General features: G+C 44.3%; 1 protein-coding gene across 6 annotated transcripts in view; it reads left to right on the top strand.

Moving 5' to 3' along the window:
- DENND1A (DENN domain containing 1A) overlaps positions 1–12,471 on the top strand; it is a 152,164-nt gene that overhangs the window by 51,868 nt on the left and 87,825 nt on the right. For all 6 annotated transcript variants that reach the window (XM_039730577.1, XM_039730579.1, XM_039730576.1 and 3 more), the window contains exon 6: positions 12,271–12,340. In XM_039730577.1, the coding sequence (XP_039586511.1) occupies positions 12,271–12,340 (70 nt within the window). The remainder of the gene's footprint in view (positions 1–12,270; positions 12,341–12,471) is intronic.

Here is a 12,471-nt window from a genome sequence, read left to right as displayed (position 1 = left end):
GCAGAAGATGTTTGGTAATGGCTGGAAATGCTTGGAACACTTTTTGGACAGTCTGTTTGGTCCTTGAGGTGTATCGACCCTGGAATCCCTGTTCTACTTAAAATGCTTGGGAGATGAAAGCAAATGGCAAACTGCTTCTGTTAGACATGGCAAAGGCCACAAAATACATGTATAAATCATGGGCAATTGCATCTCTGATTCAAAACTGCAACAGAATTGTACCTAATGAAAATGTTGCTGTTGAGCCTCTGATGCCTTCATAGATTTTTTTTCATTATTATTTTTTTATCAGTGGCTTCAGCACTTGCAGTGTCTGTCAGTGAGCTGGAGAGCAGAGATTCCTCAGTTCCTTTGCACGGGCCTTTCAGAGAGCAGAGGAGAGGGCACGCAGGACTCGGAGCTGCAGCCTGACCTTCTTTCACAGGAACTGGAGTTTCTTACAAGCTGTAACTGTAGCGAGCCAGGGCAACTTTCTGAGCTGGGTGACAGGAAATTGAGCTGAAGTGGCTCAGAAAATGTGCGAACGCCCCGAGGGCGTGCGCAGGGCCGGAGGGGCTCCGGGTGCTGCAGGCATTCTGCCTTAACTTGACATGTTTATAAAACAGTTTACATCTCAAAAGTTTAGGGTTTTTACCCCTGTTGATTCGCTTAAACAGACACTGGCTCTTATTTTCAGTTGCTTGTCAGAATATATATGGAAAAGTGATGAACCTAGTGAAGAGGGAGCTTGACATCAATTAAATTTAGCTATCTGCTTTGTGTTTCTTCTTCCTGATACGCTGTCTCCAGTATAGCTTTTCCAAACTTCCTGTGGTTTTTCCATTATTGTCCTTACAAGTTTTACAAGATAGAGATGAGCTGTTTGAAACTAGTGTTCCAGGAAAAGAAGAATAGACTTTTGCATTACATCTGCTCATTTGTTGTCCTCCATTTTCATCTCTGCCATTAACCATTTTGTAGACTCTAGAAATTTCTTTCAGAAAGCCTGCAAAGCCTAGTATCGACTCTTGCTCAAGTATTTTTAAATAAGATAATGGTAATTTAAATAAGCTAATAATGCCTTATGGCTGGAGTAGGGGATTTGAAGTCTTTGCTGCAGAAGCTTTACTCTGTGTGATCAGCTGGTGATGATGTTTGAACCAGAAGCTCCCCTGTGTTTCTATAATCTTTTTCTCCTACTGTCCACTAGAAACAGAAATTATTTATGTCCATCTAGTGAGTTTGAAGTTTTATCTGCAGGCATGGCTGGCTGCACTCAGATGCTGGGTTCATAAGAGGTTATTTGGGCTGTATTAGGAAGATGTTTTTTCCCACTGAACATCTAGATAAACCAGACTGCTCATTGGTAAGAGCAGCCATAAGCTGTACAAAAAAAAAATAATACGTCCTGGGAAGTACTGATATTGGAAATAAATATTAAAAGTCAGATTTTCAGTAGTCAGACTTGAGTCTCTCCCTGCTTGTAAATCGTGGCTTGCAAAGAATGCCCATACTGTGCTTGGCATTGGAGTAAAGATGCTGATTTTGTGTTTCAGTGTGTATGTGCATATACACATCATTATTCTTAGTTGAAAGCTGAAGTGTTGTCCTTTAACACTGGTGCTTATTTATTTCCATGCTGATTCTGGTACCGAGGCTGAGCTGCGTGCCTGCGTTAATGTTGTAGTGGGATGAAGTTATCCCACTTGTGAGTTAGCAGCAGCCAGAAGTACAGGGAGTTGTTTACAGGGAGCCCATGGATTCTGCCTTTCTGTGGAAGCATTCAAGCAGCAAGGCCTGCACAGTCTGTTTGGCACAGTAGCTGCTCTCAGCTGGCCCCGTGCCCTCCTGCTGTTAGGCAGGGCAGAGGATGTGCCAGATCCCGCCTTGTGCCGGAGCAGAGCCTGCCTGAAATCTGCTTGTAGTTAGCCTGGGGCCTTTTGGCAGCACTCTGCAGCCCATTGATTTAGTTGCAATGCTTTTTCCTTAATATTTTCCATCTGGCCAACAATGACCTATAACGACAGACACAAAACAGAGTTTGAATTATGAGCAGTGTAATTGTGCAAATGCTTCCAAATCTCACTCTAGAACCTGCACCGACGGGCGCCTCTGCCGGGGCTCCTTCCACAGTGCTGCTGCAGAGGACAAGCCTGGAGCTCTCGACTTCCAGCTCTGTCCCAGAGAAATGTGCATCCAGTCAAACTGGGAGTGTGTTCCATTCTTGATTTCCTTGCTCTCTGTTGTCCTGAGCTGGGGGTGCAGCTCCCACAGCCTCAGTTCCTCACGCTCCCCTGCACACACTGCCAGGGCCAAGCCTGCCATGGGGCCCTGGGCCAGCAGGAGAAGGGACCCTGGAGCAGGGCTGGGGGCAGGCAGGGCAAGAACGTGAGTATGGAAATGCTCCAGGACATGCAGCTATAGGTTTGGGGCCTTGCACTGTCAGGAATGCTCTGAGCTCCCACCTGCAGCCATGCTTTCCAGAGGGAGCTGCTTCCAGAGCTGGGCTATTTGTCAGCTCTCCCAGTTCTGGACAAGCAGAATTATTGCTTCCATTACAGTGATCACAAGCACTTCTAGTCCTTTGTGTCTTTAAACTCTGTATCCTTGAAGAAGACCTGTGAACTTATTTGCACAGTTCCACACATTCCAGCAGTCCTGCAAGCTTCTCTTCCCTCTATATTGCCAATCCAGGAAATACTAATTTAGGTGACTTTTAGTAAATGTGAAGAATAGTGAAGCTGTGTCATACAAAGTTTATTGCAGATTTTATTGAAGCTTTAATCTTGACTGTAAGTCAAAACACTTTTGTAAACTATCAGTGAGAAGGATCACAACAAAAATGTCAAGTGTTGGTAGTGTATTGCTGCTGGTGGAATTGGATAAAGCTGATAGTACTGCATTCAGTCCAGCTGCTTCACTGGTCTTGCCTTCTGACCAGAAACCAATTTTACTTAATTAATTAGGCCTTCATGTCACGCCTTCTTTCGTTGCTGAACAACTGTAACAGAAGTAATTAAATCATGTCACTTTTTATTACCTTTGGCCCTGGCTGACTGGCTTGGAAACTTCATCTTAGAGCTAATACAAACTGAATTAGTGCATCACCTTGGGGAAAACCCCCGCCCTGGCATCAAAAAGGCAGCGAGGAAGTAGTTAAAGCACAAGATGGATAGATCCTCTCTTCCACAAATGGATCACTTTTGGGTTGCTGTCTGAAGGCTTACAAATGCATCTGTCAGGAGCGAGAGCATCCTGTCCCTGCTGACAGATGTGTACAACATTCCCAAAGAGATTACATGGCAACTTCCTCCTTCAAAACTGGAGCTGTGGCAGAGCCCTCGGGTTATGCAGAGGTAATTGGAGACTGGGGCTGATCCAGAGGTGGAACTGCCGAGAAAAGCTGCCTGAGTAACTTGTGCATGTTGTTCCAATAGGAGCATGATCCAGGCACTGTAACCATGGGAGAGGCTTTGTGTGCCTTCCTAGAGGCAGAGTTCCCTGGGCTATGCTGGGAGTCCAGATAAAACCCCTCATCTGTAACCCTGGCTGATCATGAACATGCTTGATAAGAGATAGATCTTCCACACTGATCTTCCTCCACACTAACTGTCCTTGGTGTGTTTTAGAATTTATTAGTGTTTGAATATTCAGAGAATAAAGTGTTTGTGGGCAGTTTCCTGGTTTAATCATTTGCTTAAGCTGATGTAACGACAAGAAGTCTCATAAATAAAAATTTGGCTTGCTGGCCAGGAAACGGGCCAGAAAGACTTTTTTGTTAATTACTGTGTCATACATTTTCAGGAATCCTATGGGTAGGTTCATCAGTGGCATTTCTGCAGGTAAAGATCAAGTAATATCATTTTATGTGCCTATTTTTACATCTGAATGTTTGCTGTGAATCCTAAACCATTGTACAGGGTGGTCATAAACAATCTGCCCTCAAATATCAGACTGTGACTTATCTTTGTAGCCTTCCTATTGACATCTTGCTCTGCAAGTGCTTGTTTGCTGTAAGTAAGGTGATTTTTACATGCCTAGCCCAGTTCCTTGCATTCTCAAATTATCAGTTGCAAGTACCACAGCGCCGACATAATCATGAATTTTTCACTTGGCTCTTTCAGCTCTGCTTGTGGTTTAACTTTTATGACTTCCTACCAACTTTGCTTATTATTAGGAGCTGTGTGTACTCCCTCTGAGCATGTGAATATTTCTTCCCTGTGATGAAGCTCCCTCCCTGTGAAGGGAACTGTAAAACCTCTTGCTTCACTTAACTTTGTTTCTTGCCAGTGGGGAACACAAGTGGTTTGGGGAAGGCAGAAGAGAGGAACATGTAATTGATTTCTCCTCTGTTACTGAAATACCCTCGTTCCCTACCCCAATGTCCTCTGTAGCTCATTTGCCAAAATGCAAGGACTCACTGTTGTGTCTCAGAACTCACACACAGGTATCACAAGTGCACACCTGATGCTCAGCTTTGACTTCTCAAGATGTGGCAAATCCCTTTAGCAGCTGAGCACAGCTGGCTGCTGTGCAGTGGGGCTCTTGAACACAGGTGTGTAAAATTTTCCTGTATGAGGCACAGGGATGCAGAGTCCCCAGGCAGGTGCAAAAAACAGGCCTTTTTAAGCAGTTAGGCCTTTATCAATTGCATAGTTTTACATCATAACAAACATAATTCAACCACGATATGAGCACATAATGGGTATAAAACTTGTTTTTCTGCATCTAATTCAGCTGAGTCACTTTTCCATAGTCCTCTTCTACCTAGCCAAAGTGGCCTGAGCCATGGTTTTACAAGGGTAACAAGGCCCTTATTTTATAAAGCATTACCTATATGTAGCATTTTTCTTCCCTTCAGGAATAATCTGTGTTACAGATGGTGCCACAAACTCTGTCCCAGAGTGGCTTTGGAGCTCACTGCAGCACGTGCCAGAGCACGGGGTTTGGTGACTGGGAGGGAGCACTTTTGATTTATAATAAAAAGTTCATAATGCTACTGAAATTTCAGCTGAAACTTAGTACTAGAGGGCATAGCTTGACAAGCACATATGATTGGAGTCAGTAATGAAAAGGAGCTGTTCCTCTGGTCAAGGAAAAAGGGTTAATTTGCATTGGGATGAAAAGGCTGTTCAGGATCTACTATTTCAACCTGTGATAGACTTAACAGCAGGCTTTGATCCCCAAATGAAATGTGATGGATTTCAACTGATGCCAGATGTCTCAAACCTAGTGGGATCTCTGATTGTCTGCCACATCTAGAATTCTCTCTTCCAGCACTTTCATGTATGCTTTTAAGCGTGGTTTGAGCAGAGAGATTCCTTGACAAGCTAAGCCTTTGGAATCCTCTCTCTGTATTGTCACTTTGGTGGGGATCTTGAGGCTCTCATGCTGTCTGGTGCATCCTGCTTTTTAAAATCCAGCTTTGTGTACCAAACTGCTCTAATTCCTTCAGAACCAATTTTTTAAAGTCCAGATAATTTAGAGGCAGCATAATCTGTAACTCTTCTCAGTTTAATGCTGTTCTCTACCCTCTTCATGTGTGTTATTTAGAGCACTTTACCCTGGCTGAGTAAAGCCATTGGTCAGTGTGTTTCTGTTGGTGTTGAAGGGAACATAACTGTTGATTTTTTTACTCCAAGGATATCTTGTTTCATTTCATATATCTCACTATAAAGTGCCAAGCCCTTCAGCATGTCCATCTTCTCACCCAATGGGCTTTCTGGGGTATCCTTTGCAAGCTGGTTTAAGGAAAGCATACAGACATAATTGTCAGTGTGTGCTGTAAATGCAAACAAATGTTTTTCTTATGTATCTTTATTTCCTGTCACTCCTTCAGTCCTTTGCTCTCAAACATACTTGAAGTTTCTGTGTTGGTCTTAAACTAAAAAAATTCCAAAAGTCTACAAGTTTCTCTTCTGAAAATAAATGAGACACCTTGTGATTGTGAATGATCTACCTGAGGGAAAACAGACAGTCCCAACAACAGACCAGGCCACAAAGGTACTTCTGAAATAACTTGAACACAAAACAGTCTGTTCTAAAATTCAATAAGCTTTCTAAAATTTTAGAGTGATTAGTAATTCACAAGGAGAAAGCTTGACTACTGAGAATGTACTTCGAATTTTGCACATCCTAAGCCGTGCTGTGTCTGTGAACATCCAGTCCCTTGTACAGAGCGGGGGGTGGAGCTGCTGGCCCTGGGAGCCAGAAGGTGTGGGATGCACTGTAGTGCTCCAGGCTCCTAAAACCCACTGGTTTCTGATGAAATGTTTTCCAATGAAAGGCCAAGGCATGTTTTTTATGTAAAAAAATGGTTTTTTTTCACACTGTAAAATGCAGTTGCTTTGTCCCTTGCTCTGCGGGAGGCTGGGAGGTGGCTGTGGGTGCTGCACGGTGCCACACACTCCTGCTGAACTCCTCTGAATTCCTTCTGTTGCAGCAATGCCACAGTGCAGCTGCACTGCTCTCTGTTTCCCCCCAAGGTTTTAGAGTGACCACAGAGAGCCCAGGGAATGGTGACAGCTTTGTCCTGCTCAGCCTGCAGCTGCCATTGCCCTGTCCCAGTTAGATGGCAGTGCATGAACAGGAGCTCCTCCAAATGGGCACATCGAGCTGCCCTGGCACTCCTGAGCTCCACTGAAGTGTAAAAATGTTACATCATAAATCTCTTTGTTGCTGTTTTCTGCTCCATGTTGCTCTGGGGGCGTTCAGGTGCCTTTGGGAGCTGCAGCTCCAGGGCCAGGGGGCTCCTGGGGAGGGGCTGGGCTCAGCACTGGCACTCAGGGAACTTGGGAGTCTGTGCAAGGGAGACCTGCTGGAACTGCTCAGGCATGGTCACACTGCAGAAAAACAGGAAAGGGAATGTGTTAATTGACTTTTATTGTTAATGCACAATGGCAAGTCAGCAAAGCAAGCACTTGCTGCTGACAATTATTTGTTAAGATGCTCCAGAAGATGAGATCCAGTTCTGTGGGGTTTAGTACTTCTAAAGTATGTACATGAGTCATGCTTAAGCTGCATAACTTTAAACTGAATCATGGAGTGATCACTCGTGGGTAATAATCAAAAGGGAATTTGTTACAAAATTGGGGGAAATGCAGGAAGAAAAGACATGCTGTGGGAGCAAGGAGAGGCAAGGCTGCAGCTGGCAGGGGCACTTACACTGGGGCGGGCAAACCTGAACCAAACAACCAAATAAATAAATAAATAAAAAGCTGATGTTCAGAGGAGGCTGTTGCTGCTCCCGTGCAAGGTAAGGTAATCTCATCCACACGCACAGGGGTTGCTATGGAGATTTGGGGTGTCTGTGCTTAAGCTCCTAAGTGTGAGAAGGTGTCAATAGACTGAGTCTAGAGCAGAGAATAACGAGGCACTGAGGCCCAGGAGGTGTAGGGAGGACACCGAACACAGAAACAGCTGAACTGAGAATTTAGCCTGTGGAAATTCCCAAATGAGCCTAGAGATGCCTTGGTTCTTTCAAATGTGTTTTGTAAAGATGTTGGAAACACTGGGTGACAGAAGGAAAGGAAGGTGGGGAAAAGAATTTAATAGTGTATTCCTGCAAGGAAAATAACAGCATGTGGGGAGTCATCCCTCTCTTGAGCAGAGAAATGGGATTAGTTTTAAAAATCTGTAGTTTAATGTCATTTTACTTCATCTTAACTGTAAAAAAAATAAGGTGAAATTTAGAAAGAATTAAAAAGGGAAATGAATACTTTTAATGAAGGGAAGGAGAAGGTGTTTTGATTATGTGTTTTTGCTATTTAAAATCATGTTTGCATAGAAGCCCTGAAGACAATTGTGGCTTGGCAAACATAGCTTAGTTCATCATTAGAACCATTACTAACCTAAAATAGAATGTGATTCCGTGATTAGGAATAATGCTGGCTGGGGGGAGAATCATTAGTTGTCAGGTACAGGAGGATGGAAAGAAGCAGTATTGGATTTAAGTTTAAATTGCAGAGTTTTATCATTAAATGCAAGAAGTCCTAAGATAACAAATCACCAGGAGACTGGAGTAATTTTTGATATGTTTTCCATCCTTGCATTTTTTCAAACACAGTGTTGGGATTATCCACAAAGATCCTTCTGAGCTCCTGCTGAGGATCTGTCTTTGTCCTGCAGGAATTGACAGGCACTGTGAGTCAGAAAATGTGTTCTGCTTCACCAGGAACCTTCACTGGGTTCATACATTGAAATGAAAAATGGTAGTAGTAATAATAATAATAATAATAATAATAATAATAATAATAATAATTCAATCTCTTTTCTCAATCTGCTGCATCTTCCTTGGGATTTTCAGCTCTCTCCCAGCTGTGCTGGAGTTTTGCTGTTGGTTGCAGTGGTGGTGTGGAGGGGCCAGGGAGAGGAGCAGCTGCCCATGTGGCACAGGTCACTCCTGTTGCAGTGTCACCCTCTGACTCCACGGTGACATCACTGCCACACCCAGGACCTGGCACAGGGGAATTATTATTTGTTGTTATCTGTTCTTCAGAGTCCATGAACAGGCACTGGGTGTTTCAGTGGCACAGGCAGGAGCAGTGCTGGCAGAAGATGCATTTGGCCTGAGTTTCCTCTTCCTTACACTTTTGTCAGTGAAGTTAGTGATGATATGTCTATAGTTCATGTAATAACTGAGGTCATGATTGTATTCTGTGTTCTAGGTCATGTAGATTACTTGTGCTGAGCAAAAAGGTCAAGATTTGGGAACTCCATGAAACCAATCCTGGCTAATACAGACAGATTTTGTAAGCCTGTCACCACAGAGAAGTGTGCCCATCTGCAAAATGGAAATGACTGTTCTGTTTTGCAAGGGAGATGGCAGTTGGTTATGCTGTTATCAAAATATATATAGTATGTGTTATAAATAAATACGTGTTAAAAATTCCACTTCTGATCTGTGTGAATGGAAGGAGTAAAAGTTATGTGTGCTTGCAACTCAGTCTAGGAGGAGATGCTGCAGATCTGTGTTGATGTCAGACTAGTCACTGAGTGCCACTGATTTCAAACAAGAGTTGTGCCTGAGTGCACTCAGCCTGTACCTGGCCCAGGAGCTGCTCTGCTGCTCCAGGAATCGTGAGCCAAGGTCCAAGGTGCCACAGGTACCCTTCCACAAGTGTTGGCTCTGCTTTTTCATGGGGTCAGCACACCAGTAACTGGAATGTTGGAGCTGGCAATGTTAAACATTAGTTTTATAAACAGTTGCTATGGTAATTGGCAAATCCTCATAAATCATTGGAGAAGGCCCCCCTTGCCTTGCCACTAGGGTTTGCTGGTGCTGCACTGGAACATGGAGTGCTTCTGCTGACAAGGTTCCCAAACCCTGGAGTGCTCCCTGGAAGTTGGATTTGATGAGTTCAGCATCCTCAGCTTGGCTATCCTGCTATTGCATCCTCCTTCCTATTGCCTGCTACAAAAACACTGGGAAATCTCTCCTTTTTTGAGCTGACTTCACTGGAGATTTACCTTTCCAGGAGTAAGCCAAAAGCCAAGAGAGAGCTGAAATTTCAGGCTGCCCTTTATCTGGTGTGCAGCCCGAGGAGCTGTGTGCCCGAGGAGCCTTTGAAGCACAGCCCTGCTGGGTGAGCTGCGCTGGCCCCGGGCTCGGTGCCGAGCCAGGGCCGGCCCCGCTCGGGCTCTGGGCAGTCTCACCGCAGAGCTCCTTCCTTTGCTTAACCTCTGACCTGTGAAAACAAGAGTTAATCAAAACTTCTGAGGTAGCTAAGAGGAAGGGGAAGTGTTTGGTTACAAATTAAATATGAGCAAGTCATAAGCCATAAATCTTCAGTAGTGCTACCAGTTGTGCTGCTTAAGGTCCACGCGGTACAGAAATTTTGGGTTATAAACTCTGCCTGTGTTTCTTTGGAGGGGTGCTTAAAGGCTGCCTTGAGGATTTGCTTTCTGTAAGAAAAAAATACACATTTTTTTCCTTTGTCCTTTTGGCAGACATCGAGAAACAAATTCAGATAACTGTGTTTCTTAGGGGATTTTTTAGATTTTTTCCAACTTTAACTGGTCACAGTTTGGTCTAATAAAAGCAGAACTGTTTTATTCTTGAGTGGTCAACATGGATTAAGTGATGAAGTAAGAGTGTTGAAGATGGCAGGATAAATTAGCTTTCTAATGTGTCCAGAAATTTTGGGATGAGAGAGGTCCTGAATTGTGTGGTGACAATGGAGGGGATGAAAACTGAAGTGAGACTGTCTGCATAATTTACACAGTTTTGTGGTGGGTTTGTCTTTGTTTGTCTTGCCCCTCTCTTGAGCAAGAGCCACACAGACCCCCATGTGTTGTGGAGGGATGAGTTCTGCTTCAAAGATGGAAAAAGAAGCAGTTATGATGAGATGCTAACCCAGCATTTGGAAAGCAAGGAGAGGAGTGCATGTTAAAAAAGGACAATAGGTTCATCAGAGGATACTGGGGAAGAGAAGGGAAAGCCAGGGATCACAAGGGTAGCAGAAATGGGGCTGTGTCTGCTTCTGTGTGGGGGCTTTGCTGGTGACATTGTGTGAATGTGAGATGTATCTGGGCTGTTTTTATTGGAATCACAGAGGCTCTTTCCTGGGTGCCCAGTAAAAATGGGAAGTTGGTTTGGGCTGGAGTATTCTCATGGCTGGAGCCTGCAGCCGTGCCATGCGGGCTGTGTGCTGGTGATCAGGGAGAACCTGGGAGCTGCAGGAGCTCAGGGAGAACCTGGGAGCTGCAGGAGCCCCACAGCGGGCACTGCCCTGGGAGCTGCAGGAGCTCAGGGAGAACCTGGGAGCTGCAGGAGCCCAGGGAGAACCTGGGAGCTGCAGGGAGCTCAGCAGTGGGCACTGCCCTGGGAGCTGCAGGAGCTCAGGGAGAATCTGGGAGCTGCAGGAGCCCAGCACAGGGCACTGCCCTGGCAGCTGCAGGAGCCCAGCACTGGGCACTGCCCGGGCAGGGCAGGTGAGGGGGGCTCTGAAGGACCCCCAGGATCTGCCCTGCTCCGGGGGCTCGGCGCTGCCCCCTTGGGTCCCGGCTCCAGCTCCCCTGGGCCCGCCGAGGTGGGGGCCTGGGGAACCTGCTTTTGTTTCCCCCTTGTACAAGACACGATCCACAGACATTAGGAGCACAGTAATGGTTTTAAGGACTCTCATTTTAACTCAGTAAATGTATTTTTATGGCCAAGTCCCTGAGCGATTAGGTGGAACTCTTAATGGTGCCTCTGTGGAAGCAGCTTTGGTTTCCCACTGCCAGGGAGCTTTCTGCCTTCCTGCTTTTCTGTCTTCTCAAACTCCTTTGATAGATGCCTTGCACGGATTTGTTTACCAGGTTCTTAATCTCTACTTAGCAGATATGTTTGGAGAGGATTTCTTGTTACTCTTGTAATGGCTTTTAACTCTGCTGAAGTTTATTTAACTAAACAGAAAGAAAGAAACTTATCTTCTACCTAATCCTTCTGGATTGTTTACAATATAATGTCAAACTTAAATGCTGTTTAAAGTGGTAATTGTCTGTCGTTCTGCTCTATTCGAATACACACTTTGTAAAGATGTTTAGAGCATATTAATTTAAACGATAATACTGTCATATAACATGAAAAGTTAAGTTGCTTATCAGTATATTTTGATAAGCTACTTACATTTTACAGTAGCATTTGCAGGCTTCAAACAAACGCTAATGATGGAGTGCCAGTCACTTTGCCTGTCTCATAGAGAGCTTCTCACCTCATTTATCACCAGAGCTGCACAGCCAGGGACCACAGGGCACTCCATTCCTTACAGCTGTCAGGATGTAGTCATATTTTATGAAAACTTTAAATCCTGTCTAACCATATCAAAATAGAATCCATTTGCTGCAGAAAGCAGCTGTGATTAAAGAGCATCAGGAGTGCATCTCTGGCTGGCTCTGCCTTCGCCGCAGCCGAGGGAAATTCCTCACTGGTGTTGGGAAAGGGATTGAAATACAGAACTGTGCCATGGAAACAGGGCACAGAATCCTACCACAGCTGCAGGGGAAAGGAACATCCTCACTGTCTTACTTTGTGGATTGGAGATGTAAAGTAAATGAAAAAAAAGTGATTTTTCTGTATGTTTCCCTTTTAATTTTGTTTCTTCTTCTCTTTTGGAAGTTGTGTGCATGTACCAAAGGTGAAGTTTCTGTTTGACTGAAGCAAGGGCCAGGCTAAATACAGTGGTGGAATCAGATTTTAAAACAATTAAAAACTGAGATACTGATTATTCAATTTTCAAAGCCCACTTGTATTAGGATTTAAACCAAAATAACAGTCTTTTCTTTTTTTACTTTTTTTCTTTTTCATTCCAGTTACCTCCCGTGGTTTGAAGTCTTTTATAAACTGCTCAATGTCTTGGCAGATTATTCAGCAAAAGGACAGGTATTATTCTAAAATTCTGACCCTCCTTTTCCTATCCCAATATCAAATGGATGAGGGTGAGAGGATGAAAGAAGCTGCTTGAAGAAGTGCTTCTATTAGAGATGACCACGTGAATTATTAATCTGTATAAT

The sequence above is a fragment of the Passer montanus genome, unplaced genomic scaffold (genome assembly GCF_014805655.1).
Source record: "Passer montanus isolate IOZ18808 unplaced genomic scaffold, ASM1480565v1 scaffold73, whole genome shotgun sequence".
Lineage (NCBI taxonomy): Eukaryota > Metazoa > Chordata > Aves > Passeriformes > Passeridae > Passer > Passer montanus.
This window is presented reverse-complemented; position numbering and strand designations above follow the sequence as displayed.